The sequence below is a fragment of the Leuciscus leuciscus genome, assembly GCF_965113295.1.
Source record: "Leuciscus leuciscus genome assembly, chromosome: 9".
In the NCBI taxonomy this organism is placed as follows: Eukaryota; Metazoa; Chordata; class Actinopteri; order Cypriniformes; family Leuciscidae; genus Leuciscus; species Leuciscus leuciscus.
Genome location: NC_138733.1, coordinates 15,954,479 through 15,980,255, shown reverse-complemented (window position 1 = coordinate 15,980,255; position 25,777 = coordinate 15,954,479). Strand labels below are relative to the sequence as shown.

General features: G+C 37.7%; 1 protein-coding gene across 2 annotated transcripts in view; it reads right to left on the bottom strand.

Annotated features, from left to right (window-relative positions):
• Positions 1-346: 346 nt before the first annotated feature.
• The window catches only part of traf4a (tnf receptor-associated factor 4a), a 37,208-nt gene continuing 11,777 nt past the window's right edge, over positions 347-25,777 (bottom strand). The window contains exons 2-8 of one of the 2 annotated variants that reach the window (XM_082179504.1): positions 11,628-11,681; positions 11,234-11,285; positions 8,065-8,169; positions 7,636-7,797; positions 5,405-5,566; positions 4,076-4,231; positions 347-2,693 (exon numbers count right to left, since the gene is read on the bottom strand). In XM_082179504.1, coding sequence (XP_082035630.1) covers positions 2,061-2,693; positions 4,076-4,231; positions 5,405-5,566; positions 7,636-7,797; positions 8,065-8,169; positions 11,234-11,285; positions 11,628-11,681 — 1,324 coding nt within the window. In that variant the 3' untranslated portion in view covers positions 347-2,060. The remainder of the gene's footprint in view (positions 2,694-4,075; positions 4,232-5,404; positions 5,567-7,635; positions 7,798-8,064; positions 8,170-11,233; positions 11,286-11,627; positions 11,682-25,777) is intronic. The other variant, XM_082179505.1, reaches the window with a different exon arrangement.

Genomic DNA, 25,777 nt, shown 5'->3' with positions numbered 1-25,777 from the left:
GCTCAAAATGGATTTGTAAACGTATTATTTGCCGTTCACACTTGAATATGATTGGATTCCAATCAGATTTGCACAAAAATTGGATTTGGACTGACAGTCTGAACAAGGCTTATAGAAGTTAGTTGAGACTAAATTGGAGAATATGCTGTTCTTTTTTGGTCAACTGTGGGCTGTTTCTTCTACAAAAGCTTTGTGCTGCTTATCTTGTGTGCGGCTCCTGAGGGATTGGTAAACATTTGCGACTGCGGGCCATGTAAACTTTGAGATGCCGACAGTCACGTGAGAAAAACTGAGAGCTCAGAGGGGTTTTCCAGCAACATTTAAGAGACGAAACCTGATCAGAGCAGACCTTGTAGACATTGTTTTATTTCAAGTGATATTTGACAAGCAATCATCAAATCAACATATAAAAACATCTGCACCATTTCTTGTCAAGCTTATGTCATGGCGCTTTAAAATAAATACTTCTTCAAGAGGAAATAATACAGACATAATATGCTAAATCCAAACCAGACAAAACAAAATGAAACAAAATGCCACAGAGGTGAAACATAAAAAGGGTCCATAAAACGTCAACGTACAGCCCCCGAAACTCATCGTCAAAAAGAGTTGTAGAAAACATCTGAAGTACTTTGTAAAATACAGAATCTTAGCAAAAATGTCTTTTGTTTTTGTTTTTTTTCTCCCAGGTTTTCTCAAAATCATTGCAAAATATTAGCTGGTATCATAGCAAGATTAAATGTGAAGAAGAATGTGCTTTTTGCATGTTTTTTATTTTTATTAGTATTCACATATAATATATAATAAGTATCAACAAAGTCCTCCACTGGTCTGTATGGAGCAATGGCAGCCATATTGCACAAGGCTCATCTTCCTCAGGCACATGGAAGAACTCTCCTCTCGTTCACATGCTGCTTTAACAGGCACGGGTAACCATGGCTACCAGCGCCACTCGAATATGACGCCCTTGCACTCGACGCGCTTTTTGGCGGCCGTTGCGAGTGCCCGCACCTTTCTATTCATCATCTGCCAGCGTCCGACAGAGTAAGACAAAGAACAGAAAGAGTCAACTGAGCATGCGAGTCCAGAGTTCACATTCGAAATCCCCCTCTGTTTATGACACAACAGGTTGCTCACATTAATGTTTTTCACATATTAAAAAAAATTTGGTTCCTTTTGCTCATCTATCCGCCGCAACGCAACAAGCCCTCACACGCTGGTTAAGAATACAGGTATACAGTACAAAAAAAACTGATCCATGTCATAGATCATGTGACCTGTGAATGCAACCCTCACAAACACCCACAGACTGAATGTAAACAATCTCTCGCATGGCTTTCGATCCGAACCGGAGTGCATGAGCTTGAAAAATGTGTTGGTTTTCCACTGTACAGTAACGAAAAAGCTTGCCACCATGCTTTAGCACCTCTGAATCTGTCCCAAATGTTATATAGTATTGAAAAAACATAACGTATCATCAAATACTACTATGCACCGTTGTGTCGAACAAATCTCGAACCGCTAGAGCGAGTTAAGCTACATTTAGTTCACAGCTGTTGTTAGTTTACTTAAAACGTGTTAAACAGGAAATCAACGCTTTTTTGAGTTTCTCATCAAGGACCTGTGCTGGGTGAAAGCGTGTACACAAAAGGGTAAAAAGAGGGTTAGTGTGTGTACGCCGAACACCTGCCGCCATGTCGCAGAGCTCCGTTGCCTCGCCTCCGAAGAACATTCTCAAAGTGCAAAGGTTACGAATAGCCTTTCACAGTCCGCTTCAATCGTTCACTTGACATTTGCGAGAGAAATGACATAAAAATAACATTTAAATTAAAATAAATGTTCTAGGCACTACTGAATGTCCAAAGGCGTTGCTGTAAATTGAGGAAGAGAGTGTTGGAAAGCAAATCCAAAACGTTTTAAAGTGATGATTTTGCGAAACACTTCTACACGTAGATACCTCAAAACCAGCCAAATAACCAGATAGACGAGCTCTGAGTCTTTCGGTAGAGTTTCTGAGAGGAAGAAGGGTCCATAAAGATGTACGTCAAGACGAAACGTCCTCAGGCCATGATTTTTTGTGGGATCTCTATGGAAGCTTTGAGGAAGATGGAGTTGTCACGGATGTAGTTCCTCTTCTTGATCTCCTCGTGCGAGATGAACTTGGGGTAGCCGAAACCCAGCGTGCTCTCGTCCAGCGAGTTCCGGCTGCTGCACGGTTTCTGGAAGTTCTTCCAGTTGGGATCAGGGTTGAAGGTCTCCGTGATATGCTGAGGTTTGGACAGCGACGGGTCGCTCTGGTCCAAAATGGAGAAGGTCACCTTGTAGGAGAAGGGCCATTCCAGCAGGTTGTCGTACTCGCCGGGAAGCACGCGGATGTAGATGGACAGATGCGTCCCCTCTCCGCTGCCGTTGCCGTTCAGGAACGCGGACACCTGCAGCTTGTAGCCGTAGCGGTGCGTATAGAAGGGCGGACTGAAGAACTCGTGGTTGTTGCGGAGCTTGGCCTCCTGCAGCTTGCGCGAGTAGTCGGTCAGTTTCCAGATGAGAACGCCGTCGTGACTCACCGACAGCTCCTCCATTTCACGTCTCAGCTCCATGATTTCCTGTCGCTGCCGCCCCACCAGATTACACATCATGGTTAGGTGGGATTTTGTGCTCTCCTCCAGGTGTCGTCCGATTGCCATCTTTGGGCACTATAAACCAGAGCACAGAACATTTGCATAAGCCATAATATAAATTTGAGTGCTGACTAAAATGTGCTCATCTTGTTTTGATCTGCACAATGCTATTAACATAACTATAGACCTTGATGATCATTGTAGACATCATATTAATTTGAAACAAATCAATGCATCAATGAATCAATGTATGAGTGTATTAATTAAAAAATATAAATGTAAATAAATAATGTTTTCAAGCTGACAAATAAACTGACATATTTAAAAATGTTTATATAATTAATGTTTTAAAAAAAACTGTAGTTAAATAACAATAAATAAACTGATAATTAATGCAACATTTAAAAATAATAAACATTTACAAATGACTTTTTTTGATTCATTAAATAAACAGTTTAAAATATCTACTTATTTGTCAATTTGAAATGTGATTAATTATTTTACTGTTACATCTAACTAAAATTGAAACATGAACTATATAAACAGTTGTAATATGTCTATTTATTTGTCCATTTCAAAAAGTAATTATTTTACTGCTACATTTACCTACAATTTTCAAACTATTAATGAACAAAAAAAAAATCACTTTTCAAACTGATAAATAAACAGACATATTTAAAATTATTTATTTAATTACAGTTAATTACTCAATAAAACATTATTAATTAATTAATAATTTTAAATGCAACATTTAAGAATAAAGTATTTACAAATTACTTTTTTTTAAAGTAATGAATAAATTATTTTACTGTTACATTTAAACTAATTCAAGTACTTAAACTTGAATTATATAAACAAATTGCAATACCGCTGTGTATTTGTCAATTTGAAAAGTGATTATTTAATTATTTTACTGTTACATTTACTTATATTTTTCAAAGCATCAATAAAAAATAAACATGTAAATAAATTATTTATTATTTTACTGTTATGTTTAACAAAATGTTTTAGACATAATTAAATAAGCTTTACATTAATTTTTTTATTTGAAAAGTGATTTATTCATATTTTTAAAGTTTTTATTTTTATTTTTTCAATTAATAAATTGATAATTTCTTTTAGTTATTTTTTTTTTTTTTACTAGCACTGCTAGTCCTCCGTACTCTTGGGTCTATATACTGCAAGTAAAAACAGGAGACCAGAGACATGTTACAGTAAAGTTTTTGACAGTGATGCCTGCAAAGTGCATTAAAAACGTATTTCCCCGAACTCCCTTGATCTCAAAAACTAGCAAATATGATATCTCACAGCAGACAGCCCATCCTTAAAAACAGTCTTCAATGATAAGCTTCAAAGGAATTTTTTACTGACTCAGACACATAGTTGTACAGGTGTGGAGGAAGGAAAACTGCATTGGGCAGCATTTGAATGCGGTGAAGTTACAGCGCAGGACTCACTCTGTGTTTGCAGCCGGCCTCCTTGAAGGGGCAAAGGATCAGCGCGCTGCCACAGCTCTCCTTCACGTGGTTCGCCAGATCCTCACGTGCAATGTTTGGGGTGCCGCATTGATTAGGACACTGCACAGGAAAGCGAGGGCAGTGGTACTGGTGGTTCTGAGGGATGAAAGGCAACAGTCAGCATTGACGTGAATCAGTAGGTTGTGCTGTGATATCTTGAGCAATAACAGCTTGAGCTCTGAGATGCGAGAACTAAAATATGCATGGATTCATGAAATCATCATGAGATCATCTATAAGAGTCGCTGCACTCGTGTGTGACACTAGAAACGCCAAAGTCATGGGTTCAGTTCACATACTGATAAATGTTCAGGCCTTGGATTGAAGTGTAGGCCAAATGTTAGTCATAAAATAAGAAATGATACAACAAAAGAAAAACAAAATGTGAATCCTCCTCTGTATAAAGAAATTAAAAGACCAGTTTTTCGGTTCCAAAACCTACGGGTGCCTACAGAGACAGTATTTTAAGGAATCATAGGCGTTCACAACACGAAGTGCTGTGCAAAAAGGTAGGCGACTTAATTGCGGGCACAGGTCAAGTGCAGCTCCTATCTCTTTGAATGGGGAAACATCACATTTTTTTCAATAGAGGCTGTCAATGGAGGGAAATAAAGCTCTCAGATTTCATTAAATTCATAAATCTCCATTTGTGCTCTGAAGATGAACAAAAGACTTACGGGTTTGGAACGACATGAGGGTGAACTTTAGCAACATGCTAACATCAAAATTAATTGAAATCACCTACAAATCTAGTCTTTCCTGCGGAGCGCTATTTGTTTGATTTGCTGCTTATGTAGAGCACTCCCATTTTGGTCACTTATAAAGTTCCATGACAGATGTAGCGAGGCAGCGCACTAGGTTTTGGAACAGAGCTAGTGTGTGTGTGTTAACTGGGCTGCTGAATCTCACTGTTTTCAGAATGTATATCTCTGTGTGTGTGAACGCAGGTGTTATGAAAAGAAGCAAGGCCAGTCCAAGCTGTGGTTGGCACCAAACCTAGAATCTAGAATGAAAGCCAGCATTTATGTAGTCACAGGCCCACTGCCATCCCACCCTGTGGAGCCTCAAAACCCTTTTAATTCACCACTGAGCGGCTACTGTTCCATCAACACCAGGCGTTGGACGTGCGCACAGAAAAGTCAATAAGCAAACACTATTTGTATCCATTTTTCTGTCGTACAGATGTAAGACCACAGCTGAAGGCCGTCACAGTCTAAGTCAAAGCACTGAATGATTTGGGTGTAGAGGTTCGCTGTGCCGTGTCACTCACCTGGATGGTGTCGTACACAAACTCTTTTCCACAGTACTTGCAGGGCTGCGTGCGTTTGGGGCATTCTGTCATGGTGTGCTGGGATAATAGTCTCCTCATCATTCTTGCGCCACACTTGTTCTCGCAGTACACACTCTCCTGCGGACAGATGCCCTGGTGGTTCTGAAAGGAGATGGAGATGTGAGAGGAAGAAAAGAAACTAGATTTGCATTTTCTGAAGATATTGCCAGAGCTTTCAAAGAAAACCACTGTTGAAGATTTAGGTTAGTTTAGGTTTTGCATAATTGAAATGATCTGCTTTGTCACTGTCGTGGCACTCTTTTTTGTCGGCTGAAACATCAACACCCATCCCGACAAAGTGTAGAGGGGGCATATAGATTGTACATCAATAGTTCCATGAAGAACTCCATCCAATGAATATTTTCATTGCACAAAAGGTTGTTTATAGTGGAATTCTTAAAAATGGTTTACATTTTTGTTTTTTTTACATTGATGCCATAGAAGAACCAATTTTGGTTCCCCCAAAAAACTTTAAGGGAACAGATCTTTAAAGTGTGAAGAACATAATGTGGAGACCCTTTTTCACTATAAAGAACCTTTTGTGCAATGGAAATGTTCTATGGATGTTAAAGGTTCTTCATGAAACAACATGCCAATAAAGAACCTTTATTTTTTTAAGAGTGATAAGAAAAAATGGTTATTTTAAGAACTGTTCCATGAAAGGTTCTTTGTGGAACCCAATTTGTCCTTTAATTACACATCTGTGGAACCTTTATTTTTAAGAGTATATAATTAATGCCATAAAAATTAATGCCATACACATTGATTTTTCTAAATGGTAACAGAGAAAAACTGAGCATTATACATTAAACGCCTCACTAACAGACCTTCAAGTCATTCCAAACACAAACTCATGCAGAAACATGCAAAATCTTGCTAGAAGAGGAATGACCGATACTTGAAATAAAAAAAAAATGTAATCCTTTGACTAGATGGATTCATAGGCTGAAGCAAAAAACATCAGAGTCTGTGTCCGTCATACATTATGCGATTCTCTGTGAAATGTGTCAACTATGACTGCACAAAATCTGCAGACTGGCTTTGAATTTACTCTTTAGGCAACTAGTATCGACTCTCTCAAACCTCAAATCGGGGCAATAGTCATGTGGTGTATTCTAGCCCTAACTAGAATGTTTGCTTAATATCATATCTGCCTTGCAAGCAATTTCATAGCGCAAAGAGACAGACAAATTTCACCACTGGCTATAAAGTGGCAAAACCAAAATAAAATAGTTCTTTAATACTAAACTGTAACAATTTAGTGCAATTTTGCAGCCTACCCACGACACACAAAAGAAAGATTCCCATAAAATGCAATTAAAAATGCTTAAATGCCACTTTTATACATTGTGAGGTTTGTATTACATGTATAAAAATAGGAGTGGCACTATATTAGCGAATATATTACCCCGGTCCTTGTGCTACTACGATAGCAAGCTGCCAATTTGCTAATTACGAATTCTTACAGTTCACACATTGCAGAATTACACCATGGTGAGAAGCACACAGGCCTCTTCCTTCATGTAGCAATCCATATTACACAAACTCACAGTAATCAAATAAGAAATCTAATACACTAATCTAATGCATCCAAAAGGCTAATATTCCAAACAATAGAGTGCTGCAGGGATGAAGTTAGCATCACCCTGGTTCTCTCAACAAAAGCCAATAGGATTGACATTTGGACTGTTGAAAAAAATAAGCTCTGTGACTAAAAAAAGTTTATGATTTTTACACATTTTGTTCATCAAGATAATCTTCGCAAATGAAGTTTACTGTAAATATAACTAGCAGAAGTAAAGAAATCTTTCAATCTTCCAAAAACTCTTTCAATCTTAACTTAGTTCAAAAGTTTGAGTAAGAATAGAGCGGGGGTATAAACACAGCAAGGTTAGTTGTGACAACCTCTGTAGTCCCATTTAGCCACTTGTTAGCATGTGTCTTTTTCAAGACATGTAAAAGCTTGTTAATGCTAGCTTACTAATGTATTTTGTCATAGTATACAATGTGAAAATATCTTGAGCTTGTGTTAACCACAGACCTTATTTCAGGCATTTAACCCAAAACACATTTTCAGAACGATGGAACCGGAAGTGCTAACATGCTTGTTTCCAGGTTTTATGCCTGCAGCACTCTAACAATGTGTCTCGGACGTGGTTTGACCTCGGTACCTCATAGGCCTCTCCTGTGAACTCACTCCCGCAGAATTCGCACTTGACTTTGCGCTTGGGGCAGTCGTGCTGCAGGTGTTCGGGCAAGTCTCTGCGCGTCAGCTTGACGGAGCAGCGGTTGGGACAGGGGATCACGTTGAAGGCGCAGGTCGAGAAGTGGCTCTGGAAAAGAAACAGACAAGTATGCTTTGTAGTGTACATTTATGGTGACATCATTTTTAATTTCGGGTGAAATATCACTTTAACACAACAACACATTTGAAACAAATCAGTGCTAGCTAACAGACAATACTAGCAGATACTATTAGACACAATACAAGCAGATGCTATGTTAGGAGACTAGTATTTTCACAAAGCATCAAAAACAAACACAACAAAAAAACGACTGGATAAAGAGAATGCATCATAAAAAGAGAAAAGCATAATTACCTGTAGCTGTTTCATCTGGCCGGTCCAGCGGCAGCCCTCTTCACTGTGAATACAGCGGATGGCCAGCGCCAGTATCTGCTGCTCCAGCTCAGGGTCAGGATAGATCTATAACACACCATTACACCAAGGACACATTAATCACCGCTGTCTCCTCTCTTAGAACACACTCATATATTAACCACTCAAGGACAGGACAGAGGTCTGGATTTAAACGTTCACTTATTAACTATGGCACAGTGTCCGCCTGTGGCGTCACCCACGCTAAAAGGGATTGTCTGTTGATATACATTAGGATAGGTGTGTGAGTACTTGAGTACTCGGAAATGACAGACATGATTGACCATAAAACACAATAAATGTGTAACTTGACTGAGTATTTCATAAAATTTCACACCAATCAAAATCATGATAATCACATTATTTTCAGTGGTATTCTGACAGATAATTTGAGCGTCAGGGTTATGTTGCGTTTAGTTTTTGTTTTGATTGTTCCTTGTCACTGTTTGCCTGAGTTATTTTTACTAGTTTATTTCCATGGTTTTCTGATTGAGTTACACACCTGTTTCTTGTTCTGTTAATTATCTGCTGCCATAATTATTTTTCAAGTGAAATTTCATATATAATCATCTATAACGAGCCTAATTTCTAAAGAAAGATGACCATCTAGATTTCTAAATTTAAGTAAAAAATTCTTCAATATCTTTAATTTGTTTTTAAATATATGTTTAAATTGCACTTTTGTAGTCATTCATAGTCAGTTGTACATTGATGCTTTTATATTGTTATTCTACATAAACAACGATGAAACACCTTGAAAAAACACGCTAAGCGTAAAACGGATTTTGAGAGACAGGGAAAAGAATAATGTTTTGTCAAAAACACAAATGCACTGCTGCACTATCAAATTCAATTTCACGGAGACGGATGGCCTCAACTAGAGCCCCGTGAAACGAGTGTGTACACGTGCGTCTGTGTGTGTACGTCGCATTCAGCGGCTATTGCATCTTCCCTTCAGCCATAAAGTCGATGAAGGATGAGACGGTACTCCATCCAATCAGCCCAAATCCGCTGCAGGCAGGATTTACATACACGCGCACACACACACACACACAGATCTGCTGTGTTAAGACAGCACGTGAGGCAGCACTGAAGACGTGGCCGTTCGCCACCCATGTCATCCCATACGGAGCCGCCTCCCCTAACCCTCCCAACCACACACACACAAATTCATTTTCATTGACAGATTTTCTGGCATACTAAGATAAACTCTCGCAACTGTGCCATGCTGTCATACACACAACAACTGATAATTGTTGGAAGATTTGTAGATAAAAAATAAATGAATAAATACAATACATATAAGAAGGCAAATCTTCAGTATAAAAAAAATGCGGAATTGTGCTGCCACTAATTTGCATAAGTTGGATAACTTCAGGGCGCTTTGTCACTGTTAACCATTATCAATAATGGGCTTCCAGATTTAATGCATCTTTGCTGAATAAAAGTATTAAATTCTTTCAAAATTACATTGCAGCACTGACCCCAAACTTTTCAACGGTAGTGTCCTTATTCACTTTATAGTTTTGACAGAGTAGGTAAATGAGACATGAGACGTGTGATGAACCCAGCCTCAAACAGGCAAAGACAGGCACTGAACAACAGCCCTGCGGAGGTGGATGGGTAATCTGTGGGCGACTGGACGGCTGTCTGGTCTTTAGAAATTACTGCTTGTGCTATAATTGTGTGTGTTTAGGCCTCATGAGCATCAGACACCCCTCCTGCAGCACTCCAGGCTTTCCAGGATGAGTAGAGTTATCCCCCTGACTTCATGCAAATCACAGTTTCAACGGATTAGTGCGCTAAAGCTCTTTCCAACACAGAACAGGTTTAACTCCGTGCATGTGCCCTTCCAGAAGCGTGTCAAACGCACTGCATGAGAAGATGACTCAGATGTTAGAAGAGTAATAGGGCTGAAAGTTGGAGATGAATTTACACCAAAGAAGAAAAAAAAACTAAAAAAACACAGAGACTGATTTAACGCAGTTTTTGACATCAGCAACAAAAGATTTGTGAAGCATTTTGTGAACGATTGTGTATTATCACTGGCAGCCAATCACTGATTTAGAGTAGCTTTAAAATCACTGTTGTTAAATTCAAGCTACAGTATGTTAATCATCTGCGGAGAACTCTGAGGTTTCCTAATCTCACTTTCTGGGGCACCACCTGAGTAAAATGACTCTTTAAAGACTGCAGACTCTTCTCAGCTCAACTGGATAAATTAACTAAAGGGTCAAATTAAAAATGAGCCAAAACTTTGATTAAAGATTTGGTGAAATTCCTACTTTAATGTGGCATGGTGTTAATTAGCTAAACCGCAGAAGGAAATTGCCTAACTGAAATATTATATAAACGCTTACAGCGGAGGCTACTGTATTAATATATAACACCTTCATGAAAAGATTAACCCTTAAATAATTTTTTTATTTAACACAGCATCCGTTTTTTAACCTTTCCTCTCATCCTTTGGCTAGTGTTACAGTTTATGATGATGCTATCTTTTTTAATTTTTAGATCTTTACTTTTTCCGTTCTAGTTCTAGAAAGAAAACATAATTTTATGGACTTAATGGTTTTTTGTTTGTTTTTTAATTTATGCCATTTATGTCCAATTAAACATGCTAAATGATTCTAAATCATTGTGAAAACAATGGTGTGAGTTGAGACTTCTTATTTGTCCAAACAACCTAGGTTTACATATTGCAATTCCCTGCAGAAAAACCACACTACAGCATTAAAGCAGCATAAAATATATTCTGTCATATTCCAAGCAAATCTATGTGTCATCTCCATTTCTTTCTTCATTCCATCCTTTCCACATTCCCAGGGAAACGAGTGGCCTGTGGTAGTTCATTAGTGTGATTACTCGGGTGGTTTGAGAAGCGTGGACGAAGGGTTAGCGCCTGGGGCAGTCACTGACTCACAAACATAGCCTGCTATTGTTGACACATTAGTATTTCATACACTTGCAGAGCCACTCATGGAAAGTTGTACAGAAAGAGGCCCATGTAACTCCACTGTATAGTGCAGGGATGTAAATGACTGTGGGAGATTGAACTGTAATCTGTTCTACAGCAGAATGCATGAGAGATTAGTGCTGAGTGCATTACTACCTTGGCGTAATCCAGTGGGAGTTGGTCCTCTGGGCACTTGAAGACCCCCTCACTGCAAACAGAAGAAAAGAAGGATATATTTTCAACTTCAATGAACAAATCAGATACAAATAATTGATTCTGTTCAGGGTTGTCATAAACAGCAGATTCAGTGTGAAAGCAGCTGAAATTAAATTGTGAGGGGACACTAGATTTGACATATTTTCCTTCAACATAATTTTTTCAACACAAAGTTTTAAAAAAAATATGGTTTCCCAATGTCTTTTTATTTTATTTTTTATTTTTACAAATATCATGAATCAATTCAAGTTTTTGGGGACATTTAACAACCTGAACTAACCTTGTCCCTTCATAAAAAGGTCAAATAATCTGATATTTTAAGAGAGTTATTGACCTTGACACAGTCAGGACTGTCTGCAGGGGTCCCTCTGTGATGTCATTTTTGTCTCTGTGAGACATAATACAATTTTTATTTGATTACCTCAAAAAATAAAACAGAATCAATTTCAATACAGAAATAATAATAATAATAATAAATAAAAAAACATGCCCATCACCGAATTTTTTTTTTGTGGCTTTTAGTATGAATATGTTAGCCTTAAGGTTATCTATAAGCTAGAGTGCTCCAAAACAATGACAAAATTCACATTTAGAAGAGATAAGCATTCAAAACTTACAGTCTCTTACTTCTGCAAATATGGACCAATGATTTTGATGACATCATTCTACACTTCAGATTTTCTGTCCAATCAAATGCTCTAGAATCTAAAGCGTTCCGCCCCTACACTATGAATAGATGCTGAAGCTGCGGCTGAAATCTGTAAATTTTTCACACAATTACTTTTTCCTATGGTGAATGGCACATATGTCAAGTCAAGTAAAGTCACCTTTATTTATATAACGGTTTATACAATACAGATTGTCTCAAAGCAGCTTTACAGTGATAACAGGAAAATGATGCATTTCGGCTGTTGTTCAGCTGAAGTTGATTCTGTTCCATTGTAAAGATCATCAGTCGGTCGAGCTGTGATGTTAATAAAACGCTATTGGCCATTTTAAAAAGGGGGAGGGGCTGCTCGATATGTCCTGCAATGTCTTCCTGTTACAGTGGAAATTACGTCAACACATTGAATAATGTTGGGTTTCAAGGCACTTCAGTGGGACTTTAAGATATTGTATGCATGCATTGCATTTTAAAGTATATTTAAATAAATTAATAGATTGGACAAAAAATTACCGCTACTCATGTCTGTAGTACAAACAGTGCAAGATGATTTACACCCTGAAGTCTAATACTTAGGATTAGGGGTTTGATCAAATCCCTCTGACTTTAAGTATGCGCACCAGTAATAGTGAGTCATGCGTTGGCAAGCACCACTAAACATTGCCTTTCTGTCTGACTGGAGGAGTGCCCTAATCTGGGCTCTTCGCCACCACTCCCCAGTTTTTTTTTTTTTTACTAGGATGAAGGTTAATTATGTACCCTAGTTGTGAACTGCTTACAACAACGCCAAAAGGAGCCAGAGAGAAAGACGCTGTGGTGGGACATAAAGAAGAAAAAGGAAGACATGAGATTTAGCCCGGCTGTGAGGCGACCAGCTGAGAGGGGCGTCGTGCCTCATTAGTGGGGCCCCTCTGGCAGCATTGGACGTCCAGAACACTGATGTCACCATGAAATATTCACATGGTAAATAATGGAAGTGACTGCAGATAGCAGTGATGGCGCAGGGGGAGGTGTGCGTGTCATTGTGTCCTACTGTACAGCACTGTTATTTACATAAAAAGAATCCAAAAGGACCATCTGTGGAAGCGGTCCCGAGAGATGTGTTAATACGGCCCCTCAACTGCCTGTTACTGCCAACAGACAGTATATAGAGGCCATTAAACTGTGCTTATGAATGTGCCACATACCAGCTTTATTTTAGCATTATTTCTATACTACCATTACAGTATTTAATAATATTTTGAATAAGCTTTTATTATAATATTTTCAGTCATTTTAAAAAAAAATCTAGTTTTTTCCCCCCCGCAATTTCGCAGAGGCTAGCAATAGCAAGTGAGACAGCTACAAAAGCTACAACTTCTCCATTCATTGATGGTTCACCTAAAATAATAAGAATGATGTCACATGACGTGGACTGTCCCGGGCTGATTGGGGGCCAGATGGAAAGGGTTTAATGCCTCAGGTGACGACAGAAACATCCATTAAGGTCAGTGTGTCAGTAGGGCTGCAATTAATACAACAGGCTTTAACAAAAAAAGGTCAATCAATTACCCACCAGAGGCAGACCTACTAATGCAAATGCATGTTGGACTATATTACTAGACCATCAATGCGGTTCCATTGGGACTGTTCAGCTTTTCAGATGCGCTCTGATTTACAGCCGAGGACTGCCCCTTGACTGATAAACAAATATGAGACAGAGAGAGAGGTGGGACGGTAAACTGGATGCTCTTATTTTTTACCATGTAAATAAATGACTTGTCAGACCGATTGTTTCAAGAGAGGAAGAGAAACCCAGCAGCTATGCATTCATCTGCTGAACGCCTCTAATTCGGATTGACTCTGAGGTACTGACTCATTTGTTAAGACTCATCATTCTGCTTCAGCGCTTTATTAGTGTTAGCGTAAGGAGCACAACATCAGCAAATGCATTTCATCTTCAATACTAAATCCTTGATGCTTGGCCCCTTCTCTGTGCTTTGAAAGCCCTCTCACATGGATTCCCTGAACTTTACAAAGAGTGCTGATTTGACAGATTTGAGTTAAAGGGATAGTTCACTTAAACATGAAAATTCTGCCATCACTTAGTCAGCCTAATTTTGCCCCAGACCAAACATAAAAATCGTATTCACGCTTGCACATAATAAAAACTTGCCACATCAAGATACAAAGGATAAAATTTCAATGCTCCTCATACAAAAAAAATGTCAGTGGAAACTGTACATTTAGGACTGTCAAAGGGAATGTGTTCACTTGAAACACCAAATATGTTTAACAAAATATTTTAAGATATTTATCAAATTGCTTTCTAAATACAGCCCTAGAAACGAATATTTTTATTCAGCAAGGATTCATTCATATTTTAAGCAGCACAGCCGTTTTCAACATTGATAATAATAAGAAATGTTTCTTGAGCACCAAATCAGCATATTAGAATGATTTCTGAAGGATCATGTGACGTCAAATAGAAAGCAGCTATTTTAAATTGCAAAACTATTTCACAATATTTAGTTTTTGACCAAATGCAGTAGTGAGTAGAAGAGACCTCTTTCAAAAACACTTACAAACCTTTCAACAGTAATGTAATATAATAATGTAATGTAATATGGCAGACACAATATGCTTTTAAGTTACTTGACTGCACCAATGGGTCAAATAAGTGTAAGCTTAGTTTCCTCCAGCACGCAGGCCGGTCTGACAGATGTTCTGCTAGAAAGACGACCAATCGAGACGAAGGCCCATGTGCTGTAACAGCAGGACAGACGAGAGTGCCTGCAGACTAATATATATTCATGTCTGTCCCCGTTCACCTAACACAGAGCTACAGCCCTCTGATCTCTCCTCGAACATCATCTACATCCCATAGGCACATTAGGGTCAGCTGTGGAGCATTAACAGAGCTGTTCACTTCTCATCAATGATTCTTGATTGCCTCCCAAGCTCCTTAAAATATCTGCCGTGACCCACAGGTCAGATTAGTAAGCCGTCCGTTAGCAAAGTGATATAGATGAGGACAGGCGTCACAACACAGCACTCACACCTTCCACATAGCCTTTGACAGGCAGACCACCGGGAAGTGGCCAATCACTGTAGAGAAAGCTCAACAAAGGGAACCTTAGAAAGGCTGAGAGCGAATCTGATTGCCTTCTTTATGATCAAACATCTCTCGCTTTCTGTCACAGAATTGTATGGAGGTCTACAGTCATCGATTCAACAGACATGAATAGTAAGTGCACTTGAATACGGTTGAAGACAGCTAAATGAATCTTTGCCCTTGAAATGTGCACTCTGTATGTTCATTTGGATATAGGAAACCAGAATTGTGATATCTCAAATCTTACAAAAGATCTTTATGTTGTTCACTGCTAACTTTCCTATGAATTCCATTTCCATTTCATGGTCAAAACAGAAAAGAAAAAAATATTGACTTTATTTCTCATAGTTTCATCATTATATCTCACAATCTAACTTTATATCTCACACTTTGTCTCATTTATATTTATTGCTTATGGTTTTCTTTATTTCTGACATCTGTGACTTTGGTTTCACTTTATTTCTCGCATGTTCTCTTAATCATCACTATATTTCTCATAATTCTCACTTTATACCTCACAATTGGGATTTTCTTGTAATTGCAGCTGTATATCTCACAATGTGGCTTTATAAATCGCACAACTGCAACTTTTTTAGATTTGCGACTATTTCTCGTAATTGCGAATTTTTTTCTCATTGTTTTCCCTTTTTCACATTTGCAACTCAATTTCTCATACTTCTCACTTAATTACTTGATTGTCAGTTTAGATCGCACAACTGCATCTATATTACTTGTAAATATAGTTGACTTTTTTTTCATAATTATGACTCTCTCACAAAATGTGACCATCTCACAGATGCGATTATCAATCTCACAACTGTAACATTCTCAAATTTATGACTTTATTTCTCATAATTTCACCTTTATTTCTCATTGTTTTCACTTTATTTCTCACATTTGTGACTTTCTTGTAATTGCGATTTTATTTCTCGTAATTATCACTTAATTTCTTGCAATTGTAAATTTACATCTCACAATGTGATTATATCTTATAATTGTGACTATTACAAATGTATGACTTCTTTATAACTGCAAAATTATTTCTCATCTTTTTCACATAATTTCTCACATTTGCAACTTTTCATAATTGCGACTTTATTTGTCACTTCAGATCTTCCAACTGCAACTTTTTTCTTGTAACTATGACTATGTCTCACAATTGCGACTTTGTTTCTTGTAATTGTGGCTTTATACCTCAAATGTGACTTATACCAGATTTGACCAGATATGCAGATTATGTTCCACCCTGTGATCTCATTCCTGCTCTCTCTTCCCAATTATCTTCCGTTCCCTCTTTACTTTCTCTATTAACAAAGTGAAAAAGCACAGAAAAGGCTGTAAAGTTTCCGACTTGACATTTAGGATGGACAGTGGTGTATCAGATCACTCCACCCACCTGACTGTGAAGATCACAAACCTCCGCAGGCGGGCTCAGGTCAGCACAACACCGTGACTGCTTTTAGATTGTGAGGGCTTGACCATCATAAATCTACCATGTCTGTTGGTTTACAACACAGCAGGAGCTGAGCACTTAACACCAGTACTTAACTGATACTCACTCACTGCTGCCTACCCTTTTCATTGAATGTCCTAGGCATTATTCATGTAATTTACAATAGCCAAGTCAAATAATCTTGACCTTGATACAAAACATTGCAGATATGCTTTATTAATATGCACTCATAATGCAAATCCTGTGCGTGGAGAAGCTGAATCAACTGTACATTTATGATGACGCACTCAGAGGAAGTGTGTGGTGGTGTCTTGGCACAACTCTGAAATCGCAATGGTGGGCAGCAACCTGTCAAAATTCTGTGCTGCTATGTGACAAGTAGCATCACGGGTCACACGGGTTCATGCTTACGCAAAACCCTTCAGTTTTTCTCCACACTTTTCTCATCACTCTCTCCTCTGACATTGTTGAGACAAGCCATCTGTGATTCACACAGTCCCTCCGTATTCAAAGGTTAGCAAAATATCAGTCTTTATAGGAATGTCTTATTACTAACATAATCTACATTATAATAATAGTTATTTAAAACAGATATATTTACTCCTAAAAACCCCATGAAATCAAAACGAGAGTTTTTAGAGGCTTTGAGGGGCCGTTTACACGACACCGTTTAATAAAACTTTTGAAAATGGGATACAAAGTGCAGGTTTTTGAAAACGATACCGTTATGATCTCCATGTAAACTACAAAAACGCAAATTTGTGAAAACGGTGACGTCATGTGCATGCATATTACTTGTTCAGCCTATAGGCTTGTAGTGTTTCTTTACAAAGTGACATCGCCAACTCTCTGGCCTGGCATGAATAATACAGCGTTTTTAGTCGTTTTTGCAGATCCTTGGGAACGGGGATAGTTTTGACAACCTTAACACGAAAAAATGGAAAGGAAAAACTTTTGCGTTTTAGTATATCCAAGTACATCGTTGTTGTGTAAACATACCCTTAGTCTATGTTTGTTCGTTTTGAGGCCAATTATACGCTACTCTACTCCTAAAGATTTGACATACAGTATATTATTATTATTATTATTATTTTTAAGATGCTATGGAATTGTTTCATTTTTTTATTTCCTGAGTTCCTGATATATTTCTGCAACAATAATAATAATTCTTATCATATTTTTATTTTTATAAAGACAGTAAGGAATTGTTGCACTGCTTTCTTTCACGTGTTCCTGATATTTTTCTGCAATAATAATAATAATATTAATGCAGACAACTTCTGAATATCCTGTATATACAAAGATGATCTAGAACAAGAAATGTGCTAACTGTTCGTATTCATACCGATGGCTTGAAGTGTACTTTAGAAAAGTATGTGACAGAATGAGGATAGTGGAAGACAGAATCTTTGATGGGAAGGTTTTTTTAAGTTTAGAGCTTAATATACTTCATCCATCAGCAATGATGAGGATGCCTGGAGGAGACAGGCATCATTAAACAGTAAGAGTAGGAGAGCCGCTGTGAAAATAAAAGTACTCCAAACCTCCATATTCTGCTAAAGTCCCAAATGTTTTTTTACTACTCTCGACCTTTGTGGCGTCTATCAATAAGTTAATCAGCATGCTTTTAGCATGTCTGTGCAACTAGATGAGTGACTGAACATTTGAAGGGCCTCTAATCCTCATACACTATAATGGCAAAAGAGAGATTTTCTGCCTTGCTGACTATAATGGAAACCACAGTCAATCGTGACACTGTGTGTGACCTCAATGACAATCCACACTTAAATCTATACCCACAATTAGTGGAATGACAACAACAGTATCCAGGTAGCAGGAGCTCAGGTAAATTTGAACTGAATGTGAATGAATAAAATGAATTTTGAATACAATGAAGAGTGTAGCAAAATATATCAAGGCCACTCTAGGGGCATCCTAACCTTGAATTCAACATCTCAACGTAGCTGTAAGAGGTTTCAAGAGCAAAAGCTCACTCAGGGAGTCTCTTTATGTAATTGGTTAGAGTACAGATGCATGAGGGAGGCAAAGGAAAATCAATTCCATATCATTAAATGATCTGCACCAGGCCGAGCGGCTACTATTAGTCCTGATGGAGATGCCATGCGTTTACCTCCCCTGCCATCATCCCAGTCCAGCAGAACCAGCTTGTCCAGTTCTGCAAGATCCTCAAATAATAAAACATTTCTAAATCTTCACTCAAATTGTAATTCTGAACATTTTAAATATAATTAAAAAAAAATATTGTAAATGTTTTTTAAACCTAATCTATATTTGAAATTTTCATAATACAATTTATTGAATTTTAAATTTTAAACAATTTAAATTAAGAAAAATCTAAATATAATATAAAGAAATATTAATAATAATAATAATAATAATATATTAAACTGTTGTTTTCTCATTTTGCTGTGAGTAGTTTTTTGGCACAATTATTGCATATTACTACATATGTAGACGATCCTTCAGTGACAAACTGGTGTAACAGTGTACACTACAAATGCTGTGATGGTCCTAAACATCTCCTAAAGTGTCTCACAAGACACATCCGACCTACAGCTTTCCTGTAGCTCAGTGGTAAGAGCATTGCGTTAACAACGCAAGGTTGTGGGTTCGATCCCAGGGGATTGCACATACATATGTATAAATGTATAGGATAACGCAATGTAAGTCGCTTTGGATAAAAGCGTCTGCCAAATGCATAAATGTAAATGTAAATGTAAATGTAGTGCTGTCCACCTAATCACCCGAGAGAGACCGACAGATGCTAAAATCAGGTGTAAATGGGGCCTGGCATTAGACCTGGAAGTGGTGAGCCTATGAAAGGTGTCAATCGCATATAATGGTTCCTGGTGAGCTTTGATGGTGACTTGAAAGAGCAGTAGGGAGAGCCTGATCTCATATGTGAATGTTCAAAGTGGTTAAGGAGCGTTTCTCCATTAGACTTTGCACACATGTGAGAAGGAGACACCGGCCCGTGTAGAGGTGCTAAAAGCTTCAGTCAAGTGCAGATGTGAAACAGCCACAGCCTCTGCTTTTGATGTTCACTCGAAATGTCATCTCCGTTTCTTCAGCTTTCTCCCACTCGTTTTACTGTCACTTTCTTTGTTTGCATCTCTCTTTCTCCCTCCTACATATGCATATGTACATGCTGGCACACAATCATGAAAAATGGCATGAATGGCAAACAAAGTTCCTCCGACAGGCTGCTTTTGCTGTTTAATTACAGACGGCAAGTCTAATTTTAGCTTCCTCTGTAAAGGGCAGATGTTTGCTGAACATTCATCCATGAGAAGGCAAATGCTTTGAGGGGAGGCAGCGAGCAGCGACGCTATAGATTCCTGAAGAACGCAAGCGCATGACTTCTGTGTTGACAGCTTTATTAAAAGAGACACTGTCCATACGCACCAAAGCGCTTTGATGTGCCTCGGCGATCCCCCTTTTTAACGCTGTCAAAGGTCATTGTGGCACTAACTATCACGATCGGGTAAGACGGGGCACAAGGAAGGCTTTGACGGGGTCAGAGGAATCCGGCTCTAAAAATAACAGAAGATATTAAAGAAGTGTCACACTAATCCCAGATACTGAGAGGATGGATAACCAGCACATCTGATGGATGACTTAGTTTTATGTTAATCCTAAGATTTAAGACACTAGAAAACAGCAGTTCTCCTGAGGATAAATGATGGAGTCTTAAAGGAATAGTTCGCCCACAAATGAGAATTCATGTCATAACAAACCCGTTTGACTTTCTTTCTTCCGGGGAACACAAAAGGTGATTTTTGAACAATGATCTGGTCAAAATAATTAATGTAAATGAGGATTGAGGCTTTTAAAAAAGAAGAAGATCAAAGTAGTTCTTTATGACTCATGCAGAATATTAAAAAGGATAGTTCACTCAGAAATGACGTCAAACCTGTATGACTTTCTTTCTTCTGTAGAACACAAAAGAAGATATAGCCTATTTTTGTATGTACAGTTATTGTATATGCAATGAAAGTCATTGGGGTCCAAAACAACAAGGGACTCCACTGAAGTTTATTGTATGAAAGAAAAACCAGACATTTTTCAAATATCTCCTTTTATGTTCCACAGAAGTCAGTCAAACATTTGAGGGTGAACTGTTCCTTTAAATTTTGTTTGAAGAACAGACCAAAATAAGTTATTTAGTAAATTTAAGTTATTCAGACATTCACCAGTGTTATTTTATTACTATTATAGTTTTTATTCATATTTTTAATTCGTTTCTATTTTTTATTATTTCATTTTAATTGCGTGTGCTTTTGTTATTTTTTTATTAGTTTTTGCTTTTTGTAAATATTACTTTTTAAGTTTAATTTATTTTTATTTCAGTTTTAGTTTATTTTTATTTCCAATTAGTAATTTTAGTCCTTCAATTCAAACTTATTTCAGTTAGTTTTCAAAAGTTGTTTCAACTTTATTTCAGTGAACAAAAATGGTTTTAATAGTTTAAGTTTTAGTTAACAACAATAACCCTGATCTGCCCTGATAAGTAGTGATTTCCTATTTGTGAAAGAATCATTCTCTTGAGTTGGATCTTTTTAATGATTCAAATGAGTCGGTCTGAATCATTCATTCCCATTTTGTAGTCTCTGGCTTCACATGTAAACAATGAAACTGTGTAACTGTGAGGAATTATCACAGTAAAATAATTTGGCATACACAAATGTGACATTTTTATAATGTCTATTGCTTTTATCTCCTGCGTGTCTTGATTTTGTTAGTGCCGAATTACATATGGAGTCCATTCTGACTAAGGTCTCTATAGGATTGAGATAAAGTGGGTGGACACACGTTTGAAAGCTGTCAAGCGAAGTCATATGAAGCCCTGAATGTGATAAATGCTTAATTACAAAGCATTTAATTCATGAAAATGACATTTAGGGCAAATTCTCACATCACATCTGTCGCTTTTGAGGAGTTGATTAAAGTTTAAAACTGACATAATGCACATGACAAAGACAAAGCCAGTCTGAATTAAAAAGCTCCTTAACAGTTCGAAAGGATTGTGAATTCAATGATGTGGAAATTAGTAGGGAAAGTATAAGCATAAAGGACTGCAGGATTAGCTGTTTCTTAGCTTATCTTCCAGCTGCGAGCCCATTTGCCCTTCTCATTCGATATTCCCGATGCTGAAAAAGGTCCGCGTTTTCAGATGGCTATGGGGCTAGATGCAAAAGAGTAAGCTCTCGCAGCTCATTCTGGGATGAATACATAATTCATTAAAATGAGAAGCTCTAAGAACAAGCTGATAATGTCTGTTGGATAATCTCGCAACAGCTTGATAAATTCAAAGGGTTTATTTTGGAAGAAAAGTAAGTTTGAGAGCCTTTGAGCAAGTTCAGAGCTCTGGGTGTAAGATATGAAGCTTATGGCCAGCTCTAAATGTTCTCGACTTTGTTGTTGGGTCCAAAAGATAAAGGAGCTAATGCAATTGGAGATTATGATCATATAAAGAGACACCAGCAAATATGAGCGTGCATATCAAATGATCTGCGTGTTTGTTCCTGATCAATTCCTTTTAGTCTGCACAGTGAAGCGGCACTTTAAAATACTGCGTGTACCATAAAATAGAAGTAATGAAATTTGACACAGTTTCCGTTCATCGCCTCACACTCCAGGCTGGCTTCTGTACTGAAAAATGAAAACTATCAAGACTTGAGGACACAAAACAGACTCCACACCCTCGGGCTTCGCTACAGGCAAATTAGCAGCGTGATAATCCTTAGCGCTGGAGACTGAGGATGGGTGGATTACCTTCCTGAATGTCATGCGCTGTTCTACCATGACAGCAGGTGGAACAGGGCAGATAATCCCGGCCAACGAATACTTATCAGGCAGAAATATCGGTCATTAGCCTGAAAAGGACATACTTTTCTCTCCTCAGAGCACAACAGTGACTCATGACTCTCTAAAATACTTGATTCTGACTGGTCAGTCACATCATTCTGTGGTAAATTATTGTTGCATAATGACCACTAAACTATATAATTGACCACTGTACCAAGCTATTAATTTTCTATAGCTGCACTAGTTTCATGTCTTACGAATCACTCCACAGTTTCTTTTTTGATAAAATATCAATTTATTTATTCATTTACTTATTTATTAATTTATTATGTTTGGTGCAAACAGGGTACCCCCTAAAAAGTACCCCCAGCTTCTGCCATGGCCATCCCAGTTCCCTGACCTGATGAGTGGGGTGAACTGAAGAGAAGAAGCACCAACATGAATCTGGGAATCTGAAGGATCTGGAGAGATTCTGTAAGGAAGAATGACCTCTGATCTCTTGTCAGGTGTTCTCCAAACTCATCAGGCATTATAGGAGAAAGCTGTTAGCTGTTATCTTGGCAAAAGGAGGTTGGAAAAAGTATTTAATAAAAGGGTGCCAATAATTATGGCCAACATGGTTTTGGAGAAAAACATTTATTTCATAATGTGATTTCCCCCCCCACTTTCAATTCATTTACTTCAATGAAAGGTTAGATTTTTTGCACTTTTTTTTTTATGAAAGATCAAAAGGATAAACAATGCAGATTTATTTTTACAGCCATCTTTGATCATATTTATCAGGGCAGGGGTGCCAATAAAACTGTATTAATTTATCATTCTCAATATCTCTTCCCTCTCCTGTTACTCTGCTAATTTGAAGAGGCAAAAAAAGATTTTTGGGCTTAAATTTTAAACTTACTCTAAATGTAACAGATTTTCTTTATGAGTAGCATAAACTAAAAAAGATTTTTTATATCTATGACCTCAGCATCTATTTATTTGATATCTATTTTCACCATACATATTCCACTTATCATCAGCTCTTCATAATGCTGCATTTTCCCTCGTTTAGAGAGTGAATAAAAACAAATAGCTGCCTTGTCATCCAGTGAGTGAATGTATTAAGCAACACAAAGCTTCTTCTCAGTGAGTCGAGTTGTATTGAGCCTCACAAAAGATGGCTTGAATAAACTCTAAATGAACTATTATCTATTAGGCGAGACTTGAGCGTGACACGCCATTGACTGACAGAGCTCTTTATTGTGCGTCTCTGCACGAGATGGTGTACAGTACCAGGTGCTGAAAGAATAAATGAATATACGTGTTGTGTGGGAGGCTTGATTTAGCTCAACTCCATAGACGCTCCAGGGAAAAACTCAACCACACCCCAATAGCACAGTTACACCGTCTAATTATACCATGCATTTCCTCATGTGACCAAGAACAGTTCTGAAAGAGTGGGTGAAAATATCCACTTGCTGCTGCAGATACGGACAGCGATGTTTATAATGCAGCTGTAAAAGTGACTGGAAAGTGGGTGAAATGCTTTGTGAAAGCAAAAGAATTTACCCTCGTTATCGGCTGTCTGAGTCACCGCGTGCTGGTGGACACAAACTACGCACCTAATACGGGATGAGTCACCTCCAGCGTCCCGAGACAACACCTCCTGAGCGTTCTCCGCCTGTCTCGGAGTTCCTGACTTCAAAAAGTTTGAAAACCAACGTTAAACCCAGTGACTCCCTATGTAGGAGGATTATGTAATTATAATTTGAGTTCATTGATTAGAGGGAGACAGTCAGAGAAAGCCGAGAGGGCGGCTCGTCAGTACCTCATCAGGGATGCTGTGTGTGTATGTGTGTGTGTGCGCGCCTCACTTGTCAGCGGTGCCACCGATTGGCTAGGCCCGGAACTTCAGTGGCCATGGTAACGGGGTGAAGGTGAGGCTCTTAATGCCGGAGAGAGAGGTGTGTGTATGTGTGTGTGTGTGTGTGTGTGTGTGTGTGTAGGGAGCGGCGAGTCTGTTAGGAAGCTAGATGTGCACTCATGTAGCTGATAAGAACATGCTAGAACTCCTGTGCTCGCCATCATCCCACAGCGCAGGCAGTGTACCCTCACATGGAGCGGAAACACAATCCTCTCGTTTTCTCTCCCACATAGGCTCTGCCTTGCCGTTTCCTTTGAATGATGGGGTGTTCTTTTTGCACATATTAATATGTATGACACGACCCTCACTTTTTTTTTTGGACCAATGTATTACCAAACATACATATACACTGCATGCATGCATACACTACGTTACACACACACACACACACACAGACACAGACACAGACACACACACACACACACACACACACACACACACACACACACACACACACACACACACACACACACACACACACACACACACACACACACACACACACACACACACACACACACACACACACACACACACACACACACACACACACACACACACACACACACACACACACACACACACACACACACACACACACACACACACACACACACACACACACACACACACACACACACACACACACACACACACACACACATAAAAATGCATTTATAAACAGTATACAACCTATGATTTTCGTGGGACATTAAAAGCGTCAAGGTAAAGCCGTTTTAAACAGTTCAAAATGAAAAAGTAAATTTTATTTTTAATCTTTAAATAATCTTTTTATTAAGTAATACATATTTAAAAATAGTCAAGGAGTTTTAAATTCATATTTAAATTCATATTAATATAATAAAAACAATTAAGACATACAAAATTTATATATTAGGATATTAAAATATTTTAACATAAAATATGACAATTTATATGAATTAACAATTATTATTATATTGTTATATAAATATTTATATTTTAATAACTTGTGACAAGAAAATAGTATCACAAAAAAGACATGACAAGGTAATTTCAGACTGTCACATGGTATAATTTCAATAAATCTTTACAAATCTAAAAATGGGTAAAAAAAATAAAATAAATAAATAAATAAATAAATGAATAAAATAAATAAATAAATAAAATAAATAAATAAATAAATAAATAAATAAATAAATAAATAAATAAATAAATAAATAAATAAATAAATAAATAGCATACTGACGAAATAAAACAAATAAATATTGATTTGAGTTTAAATTAAATTATGCAAGAAAGTGATATGCAAGACATGATCCTAGCACAACTATGTAGAAAATTGGTTGTGTGGGAAAGCGGTCAATTATATACAGTTATACAGTGGTCATTATGCAACAATATTTTATCACAGAATGATGTGATTGACTTGTGCAAAAAAAAAAAATCACATTTTTTAAGAGTAATGAAAATAAAGACGTGTACACACCATCAAATTACCATAAAATGACTATTGTCTGTTCTTTCAAAAGCCCAAAAAAGAGACGAAAGGACATTCA